The sequence below is a fragment of the Gopherus flavomarginatus genome, chromosome 3 (assembly GCF_025201925.1).
Source record: "Gopherus flavomarginatus isolate rGopFla2 chromosome 3, rGopFla2.mat.asm, whole genome shotgun sequence".
Classification (NCBI taxonomy): domain Eukaryota; kingdom Metazoa; phylum Chordata; order Testudines; family Testudinidae; genus Gopherus; species Gopherus flavomarginatus.
Window position 1 is genome coordinate 47,626,087 of NC_066619.1, and position 22,752 is coordinate 47,648,838.

The window sequence follows — 22,752 nt, forward strand, 5'->3', positions numbered from 1 at the left end:
CCTCAGCCAGGTGTAAACAACTCTGATGAACCATTACCTGCTACATGGCCTTCTTTGGGAGGAGTAAAAAAAATCTACATCTTAGCAAAGAAACAGCATGGAGTTCCCTTCCACACAGCTGCCTGTTGCCTTGCTCCCAGCTGGAAATGCTCCTTGAAGGGGAGACAGGCAGGGTGAGCTGGAGCCCGTTTGCAGGAACCGGTTGTTAACAAGCAGTTCTAAAACCACTTCTAAAATTTAACTGGCTTCCCTGCAAGCGAAGCTTTGATGGGCTTGACCTGGGAAGCATGTAATTCCTCCTCCTGGCCACCGGGGGGCGCTGCGTTGTGCTACGGGAGCCATGTGGGCTGCCTCCTGGCCCTGTTGCTGCTGCTGCTCCTGGGATCTCTGGCGCTGGGGCTCCTGCTGCTGCCTGGTGAGTTCCCGGTGCGTCCTGCTGCTTGGACTGCTCCCAGCCACTCTCCCCGTGTGAGTACCCGCCCGCAGCCAGCCCGTGTCACACTCCCTCCCTCCAGCTAGCCCTGCCCCAGGCCCCTGTCTGCAGCCAGCCCCATGTCCACTGGTGCCCTGCAGTTCCCAGGGCAGTAACCCTGCACACCTGCTTCAATGAGGGGGGCAGGGAGCAGCTGGGACCCACACATGTGCACACCCTAGGGTGACCAGACAGCAAGTGTGAAAAATCGGGACAGGGGGTGAGTGATAATAGGAGCCTATATAAGAAAAAGACCTAAAAATTGAGACTGTCCCTATAAAATTGGGACCAAGCACACCCTAAGGGAGTGGCAGGGACCCACACATGTGAAACGGAGCTCATTTCTAGTGCAGGCCCATCTTTTTTAAAAAGAACTTTAGGTAGGGTTAACATACATCCGTATTTTCCTGGATGTCAGGCTTTTCGGTTCTTAAATCGCTATCTGGGCGGAATTTTTAAAATTTAAAAATTCCTCCCGGGAAAATACGGATGTATGGTAACCCTATTGGTACAAAAAAATACATGCTGTGGCACATCCCTTAAATCAGAACTTTTTATAGGGAACCCGTTGTTAAGATTTTAGCAGCTCATCACTGGAGACAGGATTATACAAAAAAAGGAGAAGATACTCCAAGGTACCTGTCTCTCTTCCCCCCCTCACTCCTCCCTGCCCATCAGTTCACTGCACCAGAAGGAACAAAGGAAATAACCATTGAACTGGAGAAGTTTGGTCAGACTGCTGAGAGCATTTGGTGAAAATACTTTCCTTTGAATTTACCACAGTATAAGTTAGGCATGAGCTACATTTTATCTTTTATTTTTCTTACAACCATTTCTGGCTTCTGTGCCTCTTAAAACCTCTCTTTGTAGTTAATAAACTTGTTTGATCTAATCCAGTGTGTTTGAATTGAAGTGTTTGGAGAACTCCATTTGGGGTAACAAGACATGTGCATATCATTTCCACTAATAAAAGGATGGACTTTATATACGCTTGTATTGTCCAGGAGAGGGTTGGGCAGTACGTGACATGTTTCTGGGGGGGGGGAAATCTAGGACTGTGGGGGGAGGTATTGGGGTCACCTCGCAACCAAGTCTGGTAAGAGCCCAGGTGTGGCTGGCTGACTTCAGCACAAACCCAGACATAACTGGGAGTGACTTGTATGCTGGTGGCTGTAGTGTGTGAGCAGTCCAGACTGGAGGCTACAGCAACAAAGCAGTATAGAAGGCACCCTGGGGTAGAGGGCAGGGGTGACAAGTACTCATTAGTCTGGATTGTACCCTGGGCACATACCTGTTTTTAGCAGTTTTTTATTCTGTTAACAGTTGGGGCATCTGTTATAGTCATAAGTGACAGCTCCCTTATACTACTGTATTTTTCAGAAATACACCATACAAGCATGAAATAAGGACGTATGAGCGCACATGCTCTCTCCTGAACAGAATTGCACTCATATGGAAAACACCCAGCCAGCACAGGAAAGCAGTGTTATAGACAGCAAGCTCTGGCTCTCAGGACACGGGACAAACTGCAGCCCCCACCCCAGGAAACTGAGAAGTGTGACTATGTCTATAATATGCTTATTATGCGGATATGTCTATAATGGCCATCAGCCCAGGCATTCACAAAAGGCAAGCCTAGAACTTGGGTTAGGATGAAAAAGGCAGAGAAATATTCTTTGGGGCTCCCACTGGGAGGAAAGGAAAAAAGTTCAGCCCCAAACTACAGTAGTCCAGAAGTGCATCACTGTAGTGTGAGCATTCCTTTTTTACTCTTCCATTATTTTCTTGAATAAATATTTGGTAAGAGGCAAACTGAAAAAGTACAGTATAGAAGTCTGTTAAACATTAATCTCATTGTTTGGGAACGAAACAAGTATAATCAAATTTCTGTTGCATCTTACATACCAAAAAGCTATATTTACTAAAATAAATAGGTGTGACCAAAAACCTAAGCAAAAGAAACTCAGTTAAGGAAACTTCACACGCCTCCCCATAATCCTCCTTGCACAATAGCAAAAAGGTTCATTTGGGAAAATCTTAGGGTTTTGTTTTGTTGGGGGGGGGAGGGGGAAGAGGAAGAGAAGAAATGTCCTCCAGAGTTCCTATTTCTATGGGCTCCACTGGACCTTTGAGCTCCTAGGGAGGGGTTTTGTGCCACATCCACACACAAATTCAGGGCCTTACACTGATATTCAGGATTCTCAATCTATTTAGCTTATTAAAGCAACAGCAAATAGGAGGCTTGACCTGATCTGTAAGTACCTATATAGGGAGAAGTTTTCTGATGACAGAGGGCTCTATAATCTAAGACAAAGGACAGCATGATTAGACTACTGAACATAGGCAAATTCAGACTTGAAACAAGGCACAAAACTTTTAACAGTGAGGTTAATCATGCACTGAACAACAACTTCCGACAGATACTGCAATTGCTTGCAATATTTTTGGTGACCATATTGGATTAAATCTGGGAATGGCTTATGTACAGGTTTGTACTACTTCACAGGGAAGGGTTGGCACAATTCGTATAGACACGAACAATAGTGGGAGGTGATTAAGGTGAATCACCGAGGGCACATCTACACAGCAATTAAAGACCTGCTAGCACAGAATCTCAAAGCCCAGGTCAGCTGCAGGGGTCAGGCTGCAGATTTTTATTTTAAATTGCTGTATACAAGTACCATGAAACTAAAACAACTGTAGAGTGGTTTCACCCCCTGGGGTAGCTTGCATATACTGGTTCAAGCTGAGTTTCCCAGAGACTACGAGACTAAGGAAAGGGCTTTTGGTATAAAAGGAGGAGCCTGAACTGGCACCTGGCTCTCTTTCTGATTCAGCAAACAGGACCTTCTGTCCAAGAGGAGGCCCCAACCCTTGTGGAAGAGTTGGATGGACTTTGACCTAGTAGGGCCCCATAGGACTGATGGGTGATCTCTGGTAAGCTTTTAGCATGAGTACAGGAACTATTATTTTGATAAGGTATAAGTGTTACAGAGAAAACCTAAGAATAAAGGTGCTTAGAAAGAGCTATGTGGTAATTTGTAATTGCTGGCAGTGCACTGCTCATAGCCCTCAGAGAGAAAGCAAAGCACAGACTTGGGCCTTGAGGCAAATTAGCTGGCTGGGGATATTGCAGAATAAAGCAGGGACCTGTGCAGCCTTAAAAAGCTTTGATCAGAAGAAAGCAGGACAAGGGTCCCAACTTGGAGACAGGTGACAGCTAGAGACCTGAGACCTGACTAGGACTTCTGGAGTGGGCCATGGAGGCTGGAAGAAAGAAGATACACGTGCAGTTTCCCTCAACACAGCTTACCTAGGGACATGGTGGATTCTCCATCACTTAAAATCTTTAAACGCAGATTGGATATCTTTCTGAAAAAATATGCTCTAGCTCAAACAGACGTTATGGGCAGAATGTGGGAAGCCCAGGACAAAGTTCTATGGGCAGTGTTGTGCAGTCTGATTAGATGCTCACGACAGTCCCTACCTCTCAGACCACCTAAACCAACTTTAGAAGTTGTCAAGGAGAGATTGGGACTCATGAGGAAAGGAAAGAGCTAAAATTTGCATCATTCATTTGAGAGGATAGGAGGGAAAACATGTATTTGAAGGGCGTATACACAAAGCAGAAGATTTAAAGTGGTTCAATTGCATACAAGTTAGCATTAATAAGAAATTACAGAAAAAGCTAGGCTCAATATTAGCAAGAGAGAGTGTATGTGTTCACTTGTGAACTAGTTCCCAAGCAAAGAAGTAGAAGCCCCATTTAACTTTAAAATAGTCTGGATAAAAGAAATACTAGAAAAATCTTCTTCAGTGAAATAATCCAGCATTAACAGGAAAGAGACTTAATTGGTCTTTTCAGTCTCTAACATTTATGATCTTCCAATAGCATAAGAGCCGTCACCATCCATGTCTGAGCCCTGAATATCTGTCCATTTCCCCACCCCTCTTTTGCATACAAAACCTTGGAGCACATTAGCCACTCTCCTCTTCCTGTATCAGAGGGGTAGCCGTGTTAGTCTGGATCTGTAAAAGCAGCAAAGAATCCTGTGGCACCTTATAGACTAACAGACGTTTTGGAGCATGAGCTTTCGTGGGTGAATATCCACTTCGTCAGATGCAAGTGGGGGTCACCCACGAAAGCTCATGCTCCAAAACGTCTGCTGGTCTATAAGGTGCCACAGGATTCTTTGCTGCTTCTCCTCTTCCTGAGAACGCAACTAAATTCCACACTCAACTTTGCAAGAAAGAGTCTTGTGGCACCTTACAGACTAACAGATGCTCCAATACGTCTGTTAGTCTGGATCTGTAAAAAGCGACAGAGTTCTGTGGCACCTTATAGACTAACAGACGTTTTGGAGCATGAGCTTTCGTGGGTGACACCCACTTGCATCTGACGAAGCGGGTATTCACCCACGAAAGCTCATGCTCCAAAACGTCTGTTAGTCTATAAGGTGCCACAGGACTCTGTTGCTTTTTACAGGTCCAGACTAACATGGCTACCCCCTGATACTTGACACTTAACTTTGTTAATAGACTTAATTTGTCAGAGATTTCCACTGAACAGCAACTACTTCCTCTTCTTGGCCAGAATGGACTGCTCTGCAGCCCATTCCCAGCGTAGGGAACAGAAGCCAGCATCAGGAAAGATTACTTCATGGAATTTAAGAAATATGCCTCAGAATTAAGAGGAAAAAATACACTTTATAAAAAGCTTTTGGGAAAGGAAGTTATGGCCCTTTTATCTCCAGGGGAGGAAGGAAATTTACTGTCACAACAAAAATTAAAAAAAAAAAACAAAAAACACAAAAAACAAAAAATACAACGAACAGATTTGACAGTAACTAAACCTCAGAAAATGCGTAAGGCTGATAGACTGATATACCCAGATTATTCTTCTTCCCTATAGATTATATTTTAAAAGCTACATTTGCAGAATCATGTGCAAAGTGTAGTCACAACATGTACCGTGTATTTTGGTACAAGCCAATATGAATGTAGGAAAGGGTGTTTTAAATTAGGGTCTGAAAGTTTTAAAATTTAAGCTCGTCATATTACATAGCACTTAAATAATCTAAAATTTTTTCAGTGCTTTACAAATAACTAAGCTTCATCTTAGCTACGTTAGCCAAAATTTTCTACCTTGTGTGTGAGAACTTAAATGAAGGTTACTTACCTGTAAGAAGAGTTCTTAAAGACGGCCCTGCATATTCACACTTATGGGTAACTGCACCACCTTGTGGTGCCTTGAGGTAGAATAATCTTCTAGCAAGGTCAGCTAGAGCACTCTCAGGGCAGGTCAACACTACAAATTTACATCTGCGCAGCTGCACCAATGCTAGATGCAGAGCCAAAGGTAAATGACATGATAAAATACACCAATTCCACAGCCTTGTATCTTTGCACACAGTAGGGTGGAGTGATAGAGTGAATACTGCAAACCCCCACCCCCGGAAGCTTTTCAGTGGAATGCGTTACTGATGTATTGTCTGTAATCACTTGCACAATCCTCCTCTGCAGGTGGGGGAGTAACAACTTGAGAGCCAGATGAACATCTCTTAATTCCAATACATTGAGGTGCAGGGTTTTCTCCAAGCAGAGCAGCGCCCTCGAATTGTCATAATTCCAGTGCACTGCGCCCACCCCTCAGCCCTTGGTTGATGCATCTGAAGTCATTGACTGGGATGGTCCCAGAGGATTTAACTGTATGCCCCTGAACAGTCACTTTGACTCACCACAATCTATGGAGGTTATGATAGTCTAAGGCATGGTGATCAACAACCGACTGGTTCTGTAGAACTGAGACATCCAGTGCTACACACATCTCATTCTCAGACAGGCAAATGGGGTCATGTAGGCTACCATAAGACCACAAACAATTTCACTCAAAAAACTTTAAAATTCTCAGACCCTAATTTTAAAATACTAAAGTTAATTATAGAACAACTTGTCATGATGTTACTTTGCAGTTAAATACCTGGAAATCTTTTTAGTGCCTTACAAATAACTAAGTTTCACCTATAAAAGGAAACCTCTGTGAAGGGCAGAAGTTCAACTTTGGACAATTGAAAAAGAGCTCTAGCTCTGAAAAGAGGTTGGTCGCAAAGACAATATGGTTTAACAGACCCTCGTGCACAGAAGTCTTCAGTAGCCCATCATTTAACTAGGTGTAAACAAAAATAACCTGATTCCTCAGATGAGCCGCTACTGCAAAGAGGCATTTTGTAAAATTTCTGGGAGCCATGGAAAGGCCAAACAGGAACACCCAATACTGGAAGCAGCATCTGGCCAACCAAGAATCAAAGGCACTTGCGATGATTTCGATTAATTAAAGTATAAAAATACATGTCTTAGAGAGCCAATAATCAATTCATGACCAACAACAAGGGGATTATGGTAGCTGGAGCCAATTTATGGAACCAATATTTCCAAATGTACTTGTTTAATGCCTTTAAGTCTAGTATCTGCTGAAACCACCCATCTTTCTTCCATGCCAGAAAACCAAGGGAATAAAAACCCTGACCCTTCAAGAATTCATGAACCTCAACTACTCCTATCAGAAGCTATTTTTCCACTTCTACTATAAGAATTGCCTCAAATGAAACAATAAGATAGGTGGGAGTGAGTGAGGCAATCTTTCAAATTGTATGGCATAACCCCTTTTGATGATCTGTAAGGCCATTGGTCGAAGGCAATTTGCCTCCAAGGACTGACGAACTGGGCTACCCTGTCTCCAAATGCAGGGATAGGTCGGTCCTGGTTGACTGGTTCTTGACTGTGCTTCATCTCATCAAAACCAGGGCTTGAGGTTGCATGAAGAGGACGCAAGTTGTTTAGGTTTAGACCTGCGTGTGAAAGGCCTTTTTCTGTACTGACTGAGAATTTGCCTGCTGCTGCTGTGTCTGATCAGTTGAAAAATAGGATGAGGAAGGACTGCATCTGCTACCAGAAAGGAGGGAGTGGAGGCTCACTTTATTGTGGAAGAAATTAGGCCCAGAGAACGAAGTGTCAATCTCACGACTTTCACATTTTTCCAAAAATTTGTCTGCTTTTTCACTAAACAGACCTTCAACTTTAAAGTAGATGTCCTCTGCTTCAATCTGGTGTCATAGCTAGGGATGAGGAAGGAGACCGTGCACGTCTCCTAACGGCATAGTAGATGCCAATGCTCTTGCATAGGAGTTTGAAGCATCACACGAGGCTCAGAGGGATGTTTAGCCAACCTTCTCCTGTCATCCAGACACTTGATAATTTGCCCCTATAATACCAAGGGATGAAAACAACACCTTTCTCCCCAGCAAGTTGATTTTTGCTTTTTTTAATCAGCTGGTGTGAAGTGTTTTTGTCCAGGTTTTGCCCTATTACTGTAGCAGCCATCACCAGGGAATTAGGCACAGGATGGTTTGAAAGCAAGAAAAATTGTCAGAGGGTATCTGGTACAGTTTGTCCACCTTCTCTGGAGTTGACCAAATGCAGAAGGGCACAAACTGATCTAGCAGGCTGTAACAGTACATCCAAGATGGGTAAGGATATCCTACTCTTAACTGTAGCACCAAGGATAACTGAATACTGAATGGGAAGTCTCTTTCACAGGCACTTCAAGCAGATTTAAGGTGGAAAGTATGTGGTACCCCAGACTGTGGAACTACATAGTGTCCTCAGTTGGAGGGGGATGCTGAAGCCACATGTTCTTTGGGTGACAGATCTGGCTCATAATCCATACCCATCTGCTCCTGTTCAAAAAGCAGAGCTACTCCACCTTCTCCCTCGGACAAAACTTTAGGCAGAATTGCCTGAAAAGTCAGCAGATCAGGAAGAACCAATTTCAAGGAACTCTAGGCTGCCAAATCCTTAGTAGTTGAGACATCACCCCTCTATCTATGCAAAAGGTTGCTGAAAAGTTCCTGAGGTGGCCCCCAATAAGATCACAGGCCCCAGGACTGCCAGTCTCCCCAGTAACTAGAATTTGGGAAAATGTTGGGCATAGGAGGTCCAAAGGGAGGTCCAAAGTGTGCTATCAGTCTCTGCATTCTTCCTCTTATTTTTCTTGATAGAAATCCAGATCAGAGATAGAACGGACCAGGAACAAGAGGCTCAGTGGGAGATATGGGGAAAAACCAGCTCTTTGTGGAAACCCTGCAGCGGTCCTAAGAGGAGAGATCATAGAAGGATCCATAAAGAGAGACTCAATATCTTCTAGCCTCTTCTTCCTAGCAGATGAAAAAGAGGATCTTGGAATCAGAGAAACATGCCACGTCTTAGAGCTCTTGCGTTTCACACTCTGCTCCAATATGTCGGGAGGTAAACCTGGGCTGCCATGGTGATAGAACTTTCTGGAACCAATGATGTAGCTGGATCTGAAATGGAAGCCAAAGCAGGAACCAACAGTGGAACTGACAATTGAGATAATACTGGATCCAGTGTTATATGCAAGTCAAGCTCCCTCACTACTGATGCTGAGGGCAGACTGACAGTGCCTCCCATAAGGTTTATGAATATGCTTATGAAGGCATATATGATATAATTGGAACATGTTTTATGCTACATATGCCATGCAACATATCTATGTAAAGGTTATGATCTACTGAATACACTTATCCTATTTGTATGCATGTATCATTTTGTTACTTGACATTAGGAATACTGGCTGTATACTTGCTTGTATTTCCAAGTATCCTTAGTAAAGCATTTGGTCAGCTTCTTGAGAAAGGAATGTGCAAATTAAGTGCCCAATCAAGAATCACTTAAGCCAACAATGAACTCGAAGACACTAATCCACATCAGAGCTTTCCCAGGAATGTGGGTTGGCTGGTAAGAAACTCAATCATGCATGGACATGTGACTTGCCTATGTGACTCCAAAACTCTATCTTGGAGCTGGACTTTGCATAGGAGTGAGGTCTCCACCCAAAAGAGAAAGTCTACTTAAACCCCTGGGAAACCCCTCCATTTGGTCTTCAGCTGACTAAAGAGATAGCCTCTCCACCCCCAAGGATACCTGAAAGAAACTGGAACAAAGAACAGTAACTACAGGGGTGTGAGTGATTGCTGGACCCAGACTAGAAGGAGACTAGCCTGTAAAAGGAAGCTTACTGGAATTCCTCTAAGGGTGAGGTTTTTATCTGTACTCAGTTTTCTTACTGAGTTAGGCTCAGACTTGCGTGTTTTATTTTATTTTACTTAGTAATTCACTTTGGTCTGTCTGCTATTACTTGGAACCACTTAAATCCTACTTTCTGTATTTAATAAAAATCACTTTTTACTTATTAACCCAGAGTACATATTAATAACCTAGGGGGAGGCAAACAGCTGTGCATCTCTCTCTATCAGTGTTATAGAGGGCGAACAATTTATGGAGTTTACCCTGTATAAGCTTTATACATGGTAAAACGGATTTATTTGGGGGTTTGGACTCCATTGGAAGTTGGGCATCTATGTGATAAAGAAAGACAGGATCACTTCTTAAATTGCTTTTAGTTAAGTCTGCAGCTTTGGGGCATGTGGTTCAGACCCTGGGTCTGTGTTGGAGCAGACGGGCGTGTCTGGCTGAACAAGACAGGGTGCTGAAGTCCCAAGCTGGCAGGGAAAGCAGGGGCAGAAATAGTCTTGGCACATCAGTTGGCAGCCCCAAGGGGGTTTCTGTGATCCAACCCATCACAGAGACCAAGTCTGTATTTCAGTACTGTAGACACCTTGTCTGAATCAGATAGCTGTAATGCATGGGAACTAGCACTACTAACAGGCCCTTTGTCCTTATGCCTCTCTTTTCAGTGCTAAATGTCACAACACCAAAAAGCACTGATGACCTCAGTTCTGGTGCATCGATGGAGTCTATCTTCCTAGATTTGGAAGGGGATCCTGAAACTCATCCTGGTCCTGAAGCTTCAGAGGTTCCACCAGGATCAGAGAACTGTGAGGCATGAGGCACAGCACCAGTGAAGATAGCTGGACCGTCTCTCTTCCAGAACTGGGGCAGTGGTCTCTGACCATGTGGCCCTTGGTTCAGCCATGTGCACCCTCAGAGGCTTAACTGAGGGATTAGCAGGGATCAGATCCAGTCCTGGATGTGGGTGTGGCCTCTTGCAACCTGTTGGCACTTTGTTGGTGCCAACTGGTGGAGAGACTGTCTTTTTCAACCCTGGACTGGAGAGTTGCTCAGAATCAGAGGGTCTGGCCTAGGCTCAAGGGCTTCCTTCAGGAGATGGAGCTGTAAATGAGTCTCCATATCCTTTCTGGATCTGGGAGTACAGGTCCTACAGATCAAAACAACCAGAAGGCAAACATCTTTCTCCTTGGCATTTGATGCACTGCTCGGGCAGGAAATGCACCTCTTAAAATCCAGCCTTTTCTGCTTTTGAAGTTCCACCATAACACAGGCCTCACTAACACTAACAAGAAATCACTAACAGCTAATGATAACTATCTAAGAAGAAAGAGGCTCTGGTTCCAAAGAAACTAAAGGTTCACATCTGGTCATGGCACTCAGTAGGAAGGAACTGCAGAGTGAAGGCACTCTGTCCCCTATACAGCCTCACTTTCAGAACAATGTAATGCTGAGGGGAGGAGGAGCACTTCAGCTGAGACAGCTAGAAGACAGTTCCATCGCAAGGCAGCATAAGGCGGAGCAGCACCCAGATATAGAATTATGCAGAGCCATTTGAAGAACCTCTAGCTCTATTATTCATTCTGTCATTGGTTCACTTATATGGCTTGAGCAAGATAATTAACTTCTCTGTTCTCCGTTTTGTATCTCTGAAATGGTATAGGCCAAATTCTTCTAACAAGTGCCTGAAGTTAAATATACGCTTATGTTATAGTCCACATTTTTACCTTTAGGAATTTGTTAGAAGATTTTGGCCTATACCATTTCACACAAAAGCTGAAATGCAGAGAGGTTAGCCAATTTGCCCAAGGCTAGATATCTGTATTGTTAATAAAAAAAGTTATAAACTTTTATTTTTGCCAGATATAAAAAAGGTACAATTCTCTGCTCCAAAGAGCTCTAAGACAAAAAGCAAAAAACCCTCCTGACAATAACCTAACAGTTACTCAGTAAAGACGTGCACATCCTGACAGTTATTAAAGGTATAAAATATGGGAAATGTGGTAATTTAGACAAGGAATCAAAAATATTACGAACTACAACAGTTACTTTCAAGTAATATTTTAAATGAAATGACTCAAAATCATAAACAGCTTATGCAAAAATGGTCAATTCAGATATTAGGTGGAAAACATGGTAAAGATGACTTACATGCAGCTTCATCCACTGATAACTCACTGGCCAGAATACCACCAATTTTGCTAAAAGCCGGCATCTGTATACCATACTTCTCCAACTCCTTTCGCATGTTACTGATTTCCTCCTCTATTTATATATTAAAAAAGGAAAGTTGGAAACGATTAACAGAATGAAGTTCTCAGGACTTTGAGCACTCTGAGCTAAAATTTATATAATGTAAAAAGCTAAGGCTTGGTTAACTTAGTAGTTTTTTCATTTTGCTAGAAACTGAGTTTCTAAGCCATAACAAAGGTGCCATGTAAATTCCCTTCCCACCATTTTTCAAAGGCTGACATTCATTAAAAATAGTCTTCCAATCATTTCAATTAGGATGTGTGCAGAATGTTGGGGGAGGAGAGGGAAACACTCCCATTAGAGAGAGTAGGTTGTTAGAAACAGTAATATTAGCAGGTTTCATTGATACAATAGATTATCTACAATATGACTAATTAAAAACAGACTTACCTGTAAAGTCCACTTTTCCCAGTAAATCCTGGATCTGTGGTGCTATACCAAGTTTGAACAGATATAAACTGCAAAGAAAAATACTAAAGTCACAATGCCAGAGACTTGCATGTTCAATAAAATGCCTGCTTGTTGTAGAACCAAATCAAAGCTTATATGATGATCAACGTAATTAGAATGTTACTACATTAAACTCCTCTTTAACTACTGACTTCTGTGGACAGATATAGGATAAATTTTACTATCAGACTATTTTCTGTGGTGCATTGTAAACTGTTTGAGTGTAGAAAGGGAGAAGTAATCTTCAAAAGATGAAGATATTCCAAGGTGCTCTCTTAGATGGGGACAGGACACAGATGAAATGCAAGACTTGTTGCCTGTGCTGAAATATTTGAGTATATGGAAAGGGAAAGATGTACACAAAGATAAATCCTTGATGCTGGATTCATACAAAACAGTCCTTTAAAATACAGAATTAGTAAAGTGAAACTCAAAAGCTAGTCTATCAGGAATCCCATGACATGAAAATTAAGTGAAAGTTTTTATAACTAATAATTACAATTTGGGATCAGTCTATTGTCTGGTTTATGTATTGCAACAGGAAATTTAGATATTATTGGATCCATATAAATAGTAACAGGTGAGGGGAATGTTCCAGATAAGCTGGAACTAGCAAATATTGGATGGTATTCCAACATTCAGCTTCAAATCCAAGTCTGGACTCTCTGCACTGAAGACATAGTAGTCCTTTTCACATGCTCTATTCAAACTTAGGAATACCGTTTGCAGAATCCACATGTTTTTACTTAAAGAAAAAGTTTCATCTCAGTTTTCCTAAGACTAAGCATATTTAATGTTGAGAGCGCACGTTCAGTATTTCAACCTCAAATAGCCCCTCAAAGAGCCCAACCAAACTCTTCAGCTTACTCAGTGCTCTCATGCTTTTAGAGAACTAAAATGAGTTCAGTGCAATTGAGTGCTCTCTGGAAACCATTATTTTCATTTTGGTGTAGCAAGAAAACCCATACTAATTATTCTTAAAGCTGTACAGTGCCATCTGGATAACAGCCGAGTAAATACACATCTTCTGACCATGTGCAAGGCCTTTAATTGTAAAAAGTCAGGAGTTTCCGGAATTTATTTTGGCAACAGAATTAATAGAAGTGATTATTTTTTTGTGGGGTGAAACTCAAATTTCAAACAAGGCACTTTAATTCTAAATATTTATAACAGGGGGAGGCTATTTTGCCTTAAAAAAAAAACGCACCTCTGCCCCAACTCCCACATCATCTCTACACATTGCAGCAAAAGTATATTCTGTCTTTGTTCAGTTGCCCATTAATTGCAGCAGGAGACTTTACTAAGTGTATTTGTTAATAGTTGCCACAGACATTTTCTGTTCTAATTACAAGGGGCACCGGGCACCACTGGTTCTATCTCCTCTCTTCACCACCACCATGGGAACAGAGGAAGCAGATTCTTCTGCAGGCAGTAGGTCACTGCAGCATCCAATCCCATCATATCTCATCACATGAAAGTCTTCAGATTGCTTCAACACTCTGAATCATTCCATCTGCCATCCTCAACTTACAAGAAGGCATTAAATAAACTAACAGAACAATTAATGAAAAAAAGTTAAAAAATTCACCTAAAAACAAGCCCCAAACTACCAAAGTCTCTTTGCATTAACAGTCCTCCCAAACTGCTTCTTTGTTAGTTTTCCCTTGCAATGTTTTGAAAGGCTTTTACTGTAACCTCTTTAAGGCCAGGACTATGGGCTTGTACATGCTATCACTTACTTAGGTATCATTTAAGTTGCTTGGTGTGTGGAAAAGCCAAGTGACATAAGTGAAAGTGATCTAAGCACCCGTGTGGACAGCCCTACATCAATGGGAGAAGTTCTTCCCCGTCGGCATTGAGCGCCTGCACTAGCAGTATTACAGCTGCGCCGCTGTAGCAATCCTGGTATAGACTAGCCCTCAGTCTTGTCTGAAGTGCCCAATAAAAAAAAAAAAATGGCATTGATGTTAGCCTGGGAAATGCTGGCTTTTTAGCAGCAGGGCTGCCCACAGGATTCAGAGGGCCTGGGGCAGGGGCGGGTCTTTGGCAGCAATTCAGCAGCAGGTCCCTCTCGGAGGGAAAAGACCTGCTGCCAAATTGCCGCCGAAGAATGAAGCAGCTGCAGTAAAGCAGCCTAAAAGTGCCACCAATCGCGGCTCCCTACCCCCGCCACTCGCGGCGCTTATACTCACTGGGCTGCACTCCAAAGCTTGGGCAGCACTTCAGTGGCGGGTCCTTCACGCGCTCCGAGTCTTCAGCTGCACAGAAGGAGCCGCCACCGAAGACCTGGAGCAAGTGAAGGGCCTGCCACTGAAGTGCCACCAAAAACCTGGAGCGGCTCGCAAATTGCCCCACTTTCTTCCCTCCCCCCCGCCCTCGGGTGGCTCTGTTTAACAGTCACCACTGTATAATATTTAATACTGCAAAAGAGCAGAAGTGGTTTGGAATGTGGCCAATAATGTAAGATTTCACTCTCTTGTGTAAACTACAGTTATACTGTACATGGTTGAGTAATGTGGTCTATGTTCTATTCTCCTTGGCGTGGAGGAGTTTACCACAAGGTGGTGCTGGGAGCTTGCTTCTCTCTCTTTTTTTTTTTTTTTTTTTTTTTTTTTTAAACACACATAAAAATGTAAAGGTAGTCAGGAATGCAACTGCCTTCTTTTGTATTAAGGAATATATTCACTGGAAAACATGCATATCTAATGCATGCTCTTTGTAATAAGACTTAATTTTTTTAATGTGAATATTAACAAACTTGCATCTGGACACTGATTTAAACTAACTGGCTTTAAAAGAACATTTTACTGTGTGGGAGTGACTCAGTTTAATAGATTACTCATGGGGCAAATGTTTACTGGGAACCTTACTAGTGAGTACTCCTACCAAGCATCAGGAATCGATACTCATAGCATTTAATTTAAGTGAGGCCGTTTGGAACTTGAAGTGGTCACAACCAAATACTGCTATCAGTTACTCCATTACCTCAAGTGGCAGAGGCATGTGCTATGGATCTAAAGGTTCAAACCCAGCTCATTAGCCATGAGTGTATCAACATAAACAAACCTGGAAAAAAATTCCATCACTGGACTTCAATTTTTAAAGTTAGGAATTTATAGAGACTAAAAGTTATGTTAAAAGAACATTATTAAGGTTGCAAAGTCAACTGCTCAAAAGTTAAGAAGTGCCAGAGTAAGATTGCACAAGCATCCTTAATTCAGCCTTCTTCTGCATATGGTACACAGTCTTTAATTACATGATCACATCCCATCCCCAGAATGCTTTCCTTATTCTATGCACTAGTTGGATGCACTTGATGAGCAGCTGGTCAATATTTTGTTCTCTCCTTATTGTTCAAAATGTGGCCACAGACCTTATCCACTGGGCATCATTCAAACCCTGCTCCAAATACAGAATTCAGAGTTCCTTCATGGGCTTTTTCATAGTGCTCATCATTACAGTAAGACTGCACCACAAATATTTTATTTTCACAACATTTTGTGAGGCAGTATTAATCCCATTTTACAGATGGGGTACCGAGGCAGGGAGAGATTTAGGTCAGGACCGTCTATTTATTTGGGTGCTCAATTTGAAGTGACCAGAGCCTGATTTACTTAGCATTATTCTTTTAAAGCACAGTTCCCATCGACTTCAGGAGTAGCTGAGAGTGCTCAGTATTTCTGCAAATCCAACACCAGGATCTCACATTGTTGCTTGTTTTGTGAGAATCCACAGTTAGTGGCCAAGTCTGAAATGTTTAGTTTAAGCAACTTGACTAGCATCACATAGGAGGACTGTAGTACAGGCAGAGATAGAATGCAGTTCTACTCCAGAGCAATGGTCAGTTGCCTTAGGCAGAAGTTCATCCTCTCCTGTAATCCCCTGCCTCATTCACAACATGCCTTTCAACTTCTGAAACAAATGGCTATAGGGTCCTACAGAACATAGCCTCTTTCACTGTACAACCATGAGTAAGGATACAATTTAATCACGGATTTCGGCCTGTGCCATGCATGCACGCACACACCCACTCGCACACCCACCCTTCCAGTGAGGCTCAAGCTGTCAGTCCCCCACCATGGGGCTCCAGTTGACATTTCTATCTCTGCCCCCAAGTCCACCCCCTCCCAGTTTAAAAAAAAAAAAAAAAAAACACACACTAAAAGACAGACAAGTCACAGGGTCCCATGATTTTTTGTTTGTTGCCTGCAACCTGCTGGTTATTTTTAGTAAAAGTCACAGTGATAAAATCTTAATCTTAACCATGATTTACCCCCAGAGCACTATCCACCTTTTCTATTGAATCCATCAGGGGTTCTGCAGAAAAATATATCACCATGTAATTAAAGACTATCATAATGCACATACACAAGGAGGATGAATTAAGAGTACATAGCTAATCTTAATTCTGGCATTTCTTAACTTTAATGCTGCAAATTCAAGCATTTAAAATGTTATTTTAATGCAGCTGTGTGTGTAATGCAAGACAGACGTTGGGGCTTAAGCTGCAAGACAATCACAATTGAGAAATGTATCACATGGTCACAGTGCATTTTAGAAGAGGTCAGAGAAAATGTGGACAGAGTGCAGTGACTGTATGCCTGTGTCTTACACAAAAAGTCAAAGCAGCACAGGGTTAAATGCTGTTAAAAGGAAGGGTGGGCAATTCATGGCACAGACTCACTGGTCAATAGTACCGTTTTGATTTTTGTTTGTTTTTAAGATTTGAGTGCTTTAACTTTGTGCTGATATGTACCATAGCAAGAAGAATTTAAGTGAAATGAAAACAAATTGAGAATGAAGGCCAAGAAACTACACAGATCAGCTCTGATGGATTGGCATGCGTCCTGACCAAGGTCAGGCTGCAGAAGGGAAAATGAATATCTCAAGAATCAAACCATTGCAAACAGTTCAAGAAGAAGATACTAATTGATACACTGTTATTGCAAACATGCAAAGCTGAAGCAAATGTATTAAAAAATATGGGTAAGGAGTATTAGTCAATACCACCAATCGCTTAAGTCTTCAGTTTCAGCAAATATAACCATTTCAAAGTCTGGTTCTATTCCCCTTTCTGGAGAACATCTGACATCTGAATAAAGAGTGTGACATCACCGGAATGGAACTTAGCCCACCATTTCTTTATAAGCTGCTTAATATTAAGAGCCCCATGTGTCCACTTCAGGAAATCATTTCAAGCTTACACAAGACACTCACTGACAGAAAGACCAGCTACATAGTTTTTGACTACCCTCCTGTATTTATGTAATCATTGTGATGCCGTCTAGTTAATATTACACCAAATGCATTAATTTAAATGGCAACACATTGCAAAAGAAGTGATATGACTGCTAAGGCCAAACTCCCAGCATTTTGAAAGAAAAATATTAAAAACTTTGAATGTATATCTTATTTACAGGTATTAGGTACACTTCTTACACAAGATTGCAGGAGCAGCAGCAGCAGCATTTCAACGATTATGATACAAGTAAAACATTTCACCTATGGCACATTCAGTAGTTCCTAGGGCTACTGACGTGGCAAATGGCTCAGCTATGAGTGCTGACAAAACAGAATAGTTAAATTATGCCCCAAACTCATCTTTACAATCATGATACTGTAACAAAAATTATTAAAGAAAAAGGCTTCTGTATACGGCAAGAGAGCTTAACAGAACTAGGAAGGAGTCTAGGTCTGCAAATACCCAGGACCGGCGCTAGGGTTTCTCGCGCCCTAGGCACACGGTCATTTCGCCGCCCCCCGCGCTAATCCAGTGGCTCCGGTGGAGCTGCCACAGTCATTCCTGTGGAGGGTCCGTTGGTCTATGGCTCTGGTGGAGCTGCCACAATCATGCCTGCGGGAGGTCCACCGGAGCCACTCGAGCAGCCGACCATCTGCAGGCATGACTGCGGCACCTCCACTGGAGCCGCGGACCAACGGACCCTCCACAGGCACGACTGCAGCAGGTGAACTGGAGCCGCCTGCCGCCCCCCCCCCCCCCCCGGCAAAATGCCACCCCTGAATAATCCTGGCGCCCTAGGCGATTGCCTAGGCTGCCTAAATGGTAGCACTGGCCCTGCAAATACCACCACCACCAGGAACAAAACATCAGAGACAGAGGTTCTAGACCAGGCGTAGGCAACCTATGGCACAGGTGCCGAAGGTGGCACGCGAGCTGATTTTCAGTGGCACTCACTGCCCAGGTCCTGGCTGCCGGTCCGGGGGGGGGTCTGCATTTTAATTTAATTTTAAATAAAGCTTCTTAAACATTTTAAAAACTTTATTTACTTTACATACAACAATAGTTTAGTTATATATTATAGGCTTATAGAAAGAGACCTTCTAAAAACATTAAAATGTATTACTCGCACCTGAAACCTTAAATTAGAGTGAATAAGTGAAGACTCGGCACACCACTTCTGAAAGGTTGCTGACCCCTATTCTAGACTTTTACACTTTAAATCTCAAGAGGAAGAATTTTTAAGGCAGAAAATGCTTTTAGCTCCACTATAGTGGTGTAACCAAAAATTCCCTGGCTCTGTACTGAATTACGACTAAACTAGCTAGAGATCTATAAGAAATTTGCCCAACACATGTAAAACCTGAGGCAAAATAATTTGGGGGGATGAATGATTAAGAATGTATATACTGGTCATTCTTCACTTTGGAAGGCAATAGTTCTAATTTGGCGTCAAGGCACAGCCTCATTTTCATTCTTCTGGACAACACATTTCTACTGGCATTGTATTAACGTGGAAGCTTAATTAAGTGTACCAGCACTTATTTGTAGAAATGGGAAATCAATACAGTGAGATAGTTTCAAGTGGTTTGGCGTAGGCTATAATTTTAATCAGGTTCTGGAGGAAGTTACCATCACTCTAAAAAGGTGATTTTTGCTTAGTGTCTCGAGATTGAGAGGCTTCTAAAAAAGCTTTTTTATTTTACACAAATGCTTCAAATTTCCAAATGACGTGTTTGGGGGAGATTCATGCAAACAACCCTCCTATGTATTTCAGTAGTTTTTTTTTTAAAAAATGTCTACTTCAGAAGTATTTGCCCGATAGTGCTGTAATAAAAATTCATTTAGGCTTATGTTGTATTCAAAAACCCATGGCCCAGAACAAAGTCAATAAACTTAACAGACAATGACACACTAAAGTTTTAAAGTACGACCTTTTGTTAAGAACACCAGTTACCTGAAGCCAGTTTGAAACTACAGGCCTGAAAGTTGGTCACCAAATCTAAACTTCCTCCCACCCCATCACTAGTTACCTTAGTGCATGAATGCAGTATATCATTTTAGGTATGTTTTTCCTATCATAGACATCTGTAGTCTCTGGATAAAAGATCTAAAAAAATAAAGAATAGAATTGTTATTCTGACTAGTAATATATATTCTCTCATTAGTCCAACTGGCCCCTCTAGAGAACAGTGATGCTGCACTACAATAGCTTTAAATGGTCATTACTAGACAAATTAGCTATCTAGAACTGCAAGCACTGTCAAGGTGCTGTACTAGAGGGTTGGGGTGTGCCTAATAACCTGTAGAGAGCAGCAGGCCTGCAAGGCCTATAGTGGGGTGCTTATGTTGCCCATGTTCAGTGGAGTTGCAGAGCTGTCCTCCCCATCAGATACAGACAAAGCTTCCTCATGCTAAGGGCAGGTGATAACGAGGTGCCTCACAACCCAGAGTACCCACAGGAAGAGTCATAGGCAACACTCCATATCATTGTATCACAACACTTGTGGCAGATTCAGCAAGCTCTTGGCCCCTTCTAGTACATGACCCTCCCTGGGAACATGACATGAGTGAAACCTTTCAGAGAGGGAGACAGAGTGGAAGAAAGAGAAGTTAGATATCTGTTGAACTGACATAGCCAGCCACCAAATAAACTGAACAAGCTTAAAGCAAGCAATAAGGTCTGAAATAAGAGTTAATGTTCTACAGATATGAAGTAGTAAAACAGCTTTTAAAGAAACACTGCTGGCTAACAAGCTACCTCAGCAAATGCATTAAGGCGCAGAAGTGCCATTGGTTCCGTGACTGAGAGGCACCAAGCACTGTTCAGAGAGTAGCCACAGCAAAAGCTTCCACCCAGCTTTGTATTAAATATCTTTGATCAGGATAAACTGTTGATGGGCAACAGAGAGAGGGAGAGAAACGCAAAGGGAATGTGTAAGATGGGGGCAAAGAGAGAAGGGGAGGAGGACAGGAAATAACATGAAAGGAAACCCAGAGAAATCATTACGAGGGAATCAGATGGAAGGACAGCATGGGATCTACTGAGAAGATTCAGGATAGACTAAAAACAAAGTCACTGGAAATAAATAGGAAGAAAATAGGACAAAATAATGGAACTATGGAGTAGCAGATGGAAAGTGACAAGATACAAAAGACACTAAAAGCAAACAAACATTTCTAAGCTTTAGATTTATTTCCTGAACTAGGTCTTCCCAGTACTGAAGCTTTCAACAATATTTTATTTAAGCAAATTAAGGGGAAAATAATCTCACTGTTTTAGTCAACTTTGTCCATGGGCAGTTATTGTGTCATGTCATTTAAATACTTACTTTAGGTAGACCAATGGATTCCATTGCCCTTAGCCACTGCACAGTATTATCCGTGTGCCGAAAATGAAGGCCCGATCTCTAATATGGAAGAGGGAAGACAAGATTATTATTTTGAATGATTATCTTCTTTTGCCAATTACCTTCCTTTGCTTAACAATTTTACACTTCTCCTGTGAATAAAATTCTAGGTTTTCAATATGTGACCCTAAAGACAGAATGTTTCAACTGCTTGTCAAATCATAAGGCAGTTGCATGCTATGTAACTCATCCTCTTAGGTGGACTTTGTAATCCCAATGCCTGTGCAAGGGAAGCCTGAATACAAATATGAGAGAGAGACAGGGCTGTTACAGAAAAGAGATGTTTAGTCATTAAAGTCTCCTGGAGATCTAGGGAGTTCAAGTGATTTGTAATTAGAGATGTGTGCAACGTAGAAAAGAGCACATGAAAAATCATTTTTGCCAAGAATTTGAGAAGTGGAACCACTTAACTGAAATATCACACTAATTTTTCCAGTAAAAGAACAAGCCTTTTTCCACTGAAAATTCACTCATTTCTGTTTTTTGTTTGTTTTTTTTTAAGTCCATTCTGACCACAAGCAGTCTTCAAATTTTAAAGTTGGAAATTTGAAGTATCCATTATTTTAATGCAAAATATTTAAGTTTTGTAGAAAAGCAATATTTGAAGAAGGCAGAATTTCCTGAAATGTTGAAAAATTCTGCATGAAATTGTGGAAGTTCTTCCACCAGTTTTTCACAGGTCTCTATATAAAAATTAAGCATTTCAGATGCAAACAGTTTTCTAGAGGATTGGAAGAAGCATTTCAGTATTCGGCCAGCTTGCCAGGTGTGGATTCAGAAATCCCTCCCTTTTCATGGGACAAGACTATGGACAAATCTCTGCTTTCTTCTGAGTTTGATCTAGGTCTTTTGGGGCTCTTGGTTCTATATTTTTTCTAAACCGTCTCCAGAAAAAGAGGCTGGGAAAAAAGGTGGAGGTACCTTGAAAAGAGACCAGAAAAGCACTTGAGAGCTGTGAACATGTCTAGGTCTATTTTATAAAGTGCCATTTAATCACAGCTGGTCAAAAATTCACAGAAAAATTAAGTTATTTAATTTCACATGATTAAAGCAGACCATTTAAAAAGAAGTTTTCCATAAAAAGCCAGACATTTTTTTTTAAACATGTTTTTCAGTACAAGTTCTCATTTTGAAAAAAGCAGTTTCCAAAACTGACAGTCCTAGAAGCAAATCTTTTGAGGCATAATTTTCCAGTGAAGGCTTCAAATGAACATATGAATGTGCAAAACTCACATCCTCTTCTCATAGTTCACTTAAAAAGCGACAGAAGAAAAAGCCTCTCTAAGCACCATTCATCCCTCCACCCAATTTCAACAGGCAACATCTGAGAACCTGTTCTGCACGCAAGTAAGAAACTAACTATTCCAAGTATCAGAGGGTAGCCGTGTTAGTCTGGATCTGTAAAAGCAGCAAAGAATCCTGTGGCACCTTATAGACTAACAGATGTTTTGGAGCATGAGCTTTCGTGGGTGAGTACCCACTTCCTCAGATGCATGTAATGGAAATATCCAGGGGCAGGTATATATATGTGTGCTAGCAAGCAAGCTAGAGATAACGAGGTCAGTTCAATCAGGGAGGATGAGGCCCTGTTCTAGCAGTTGAGGTGTGAAAACCAAGAGAGGAGAAACTGGTTCTGTAATTGGCAAGCCATTCACAGTCTTTGTTCAATCCTGAGCTGATGGTGTCAAATTTGCAGATGAACTGAAGCTCAGCAGTTTCTGTTTGAAGTCTGGTCCTGAAGTTTTTTTGCTGCAGGATGGCCACCTCAAGGTCTGCTATAGTGTGGCCAGGGAGGTTGAAGTGCTCTCCTACAGGTTTTTGTA

General features: G+C 41.9%; 1 protein-coding gene across 2 annotated transcripts in view; it reads right to left on the bottom strand.

The window, feature by feature from the left end:
- Nucleotides 1-22,752, bottom strand: part of IQGAP2 (IQ motif containing GTPase activating protein 2) — a 251,320-nt gene that overhangs the window by 94,715 nt on the left and 133,853 nt on the right. For both annotated transcript variants that reach the window (XM_050944558.1, XM_050944559.1), the window contains exons 4-7: nt 20,852-20,929; nt 19,553-19,629; nt 12,221-12,288; nt 11,729-11,842 (exon numbers count right to left, since the gene is read on the bottom strand). In XM_050944558.1, coding sequence (XP_050800515.1) covers nt 11,729-11,842; nt 12,221-12,288; nt 19,553-19,629; nt 20,852-20,929 — 337 coding nt within the window. The remainder of the gene's footprint in view (nt 1-11,728; nt 11,843-12,220; nt 12,289-19,552; nt 19,630-20,851; nt 20,930-22,752) is intronic.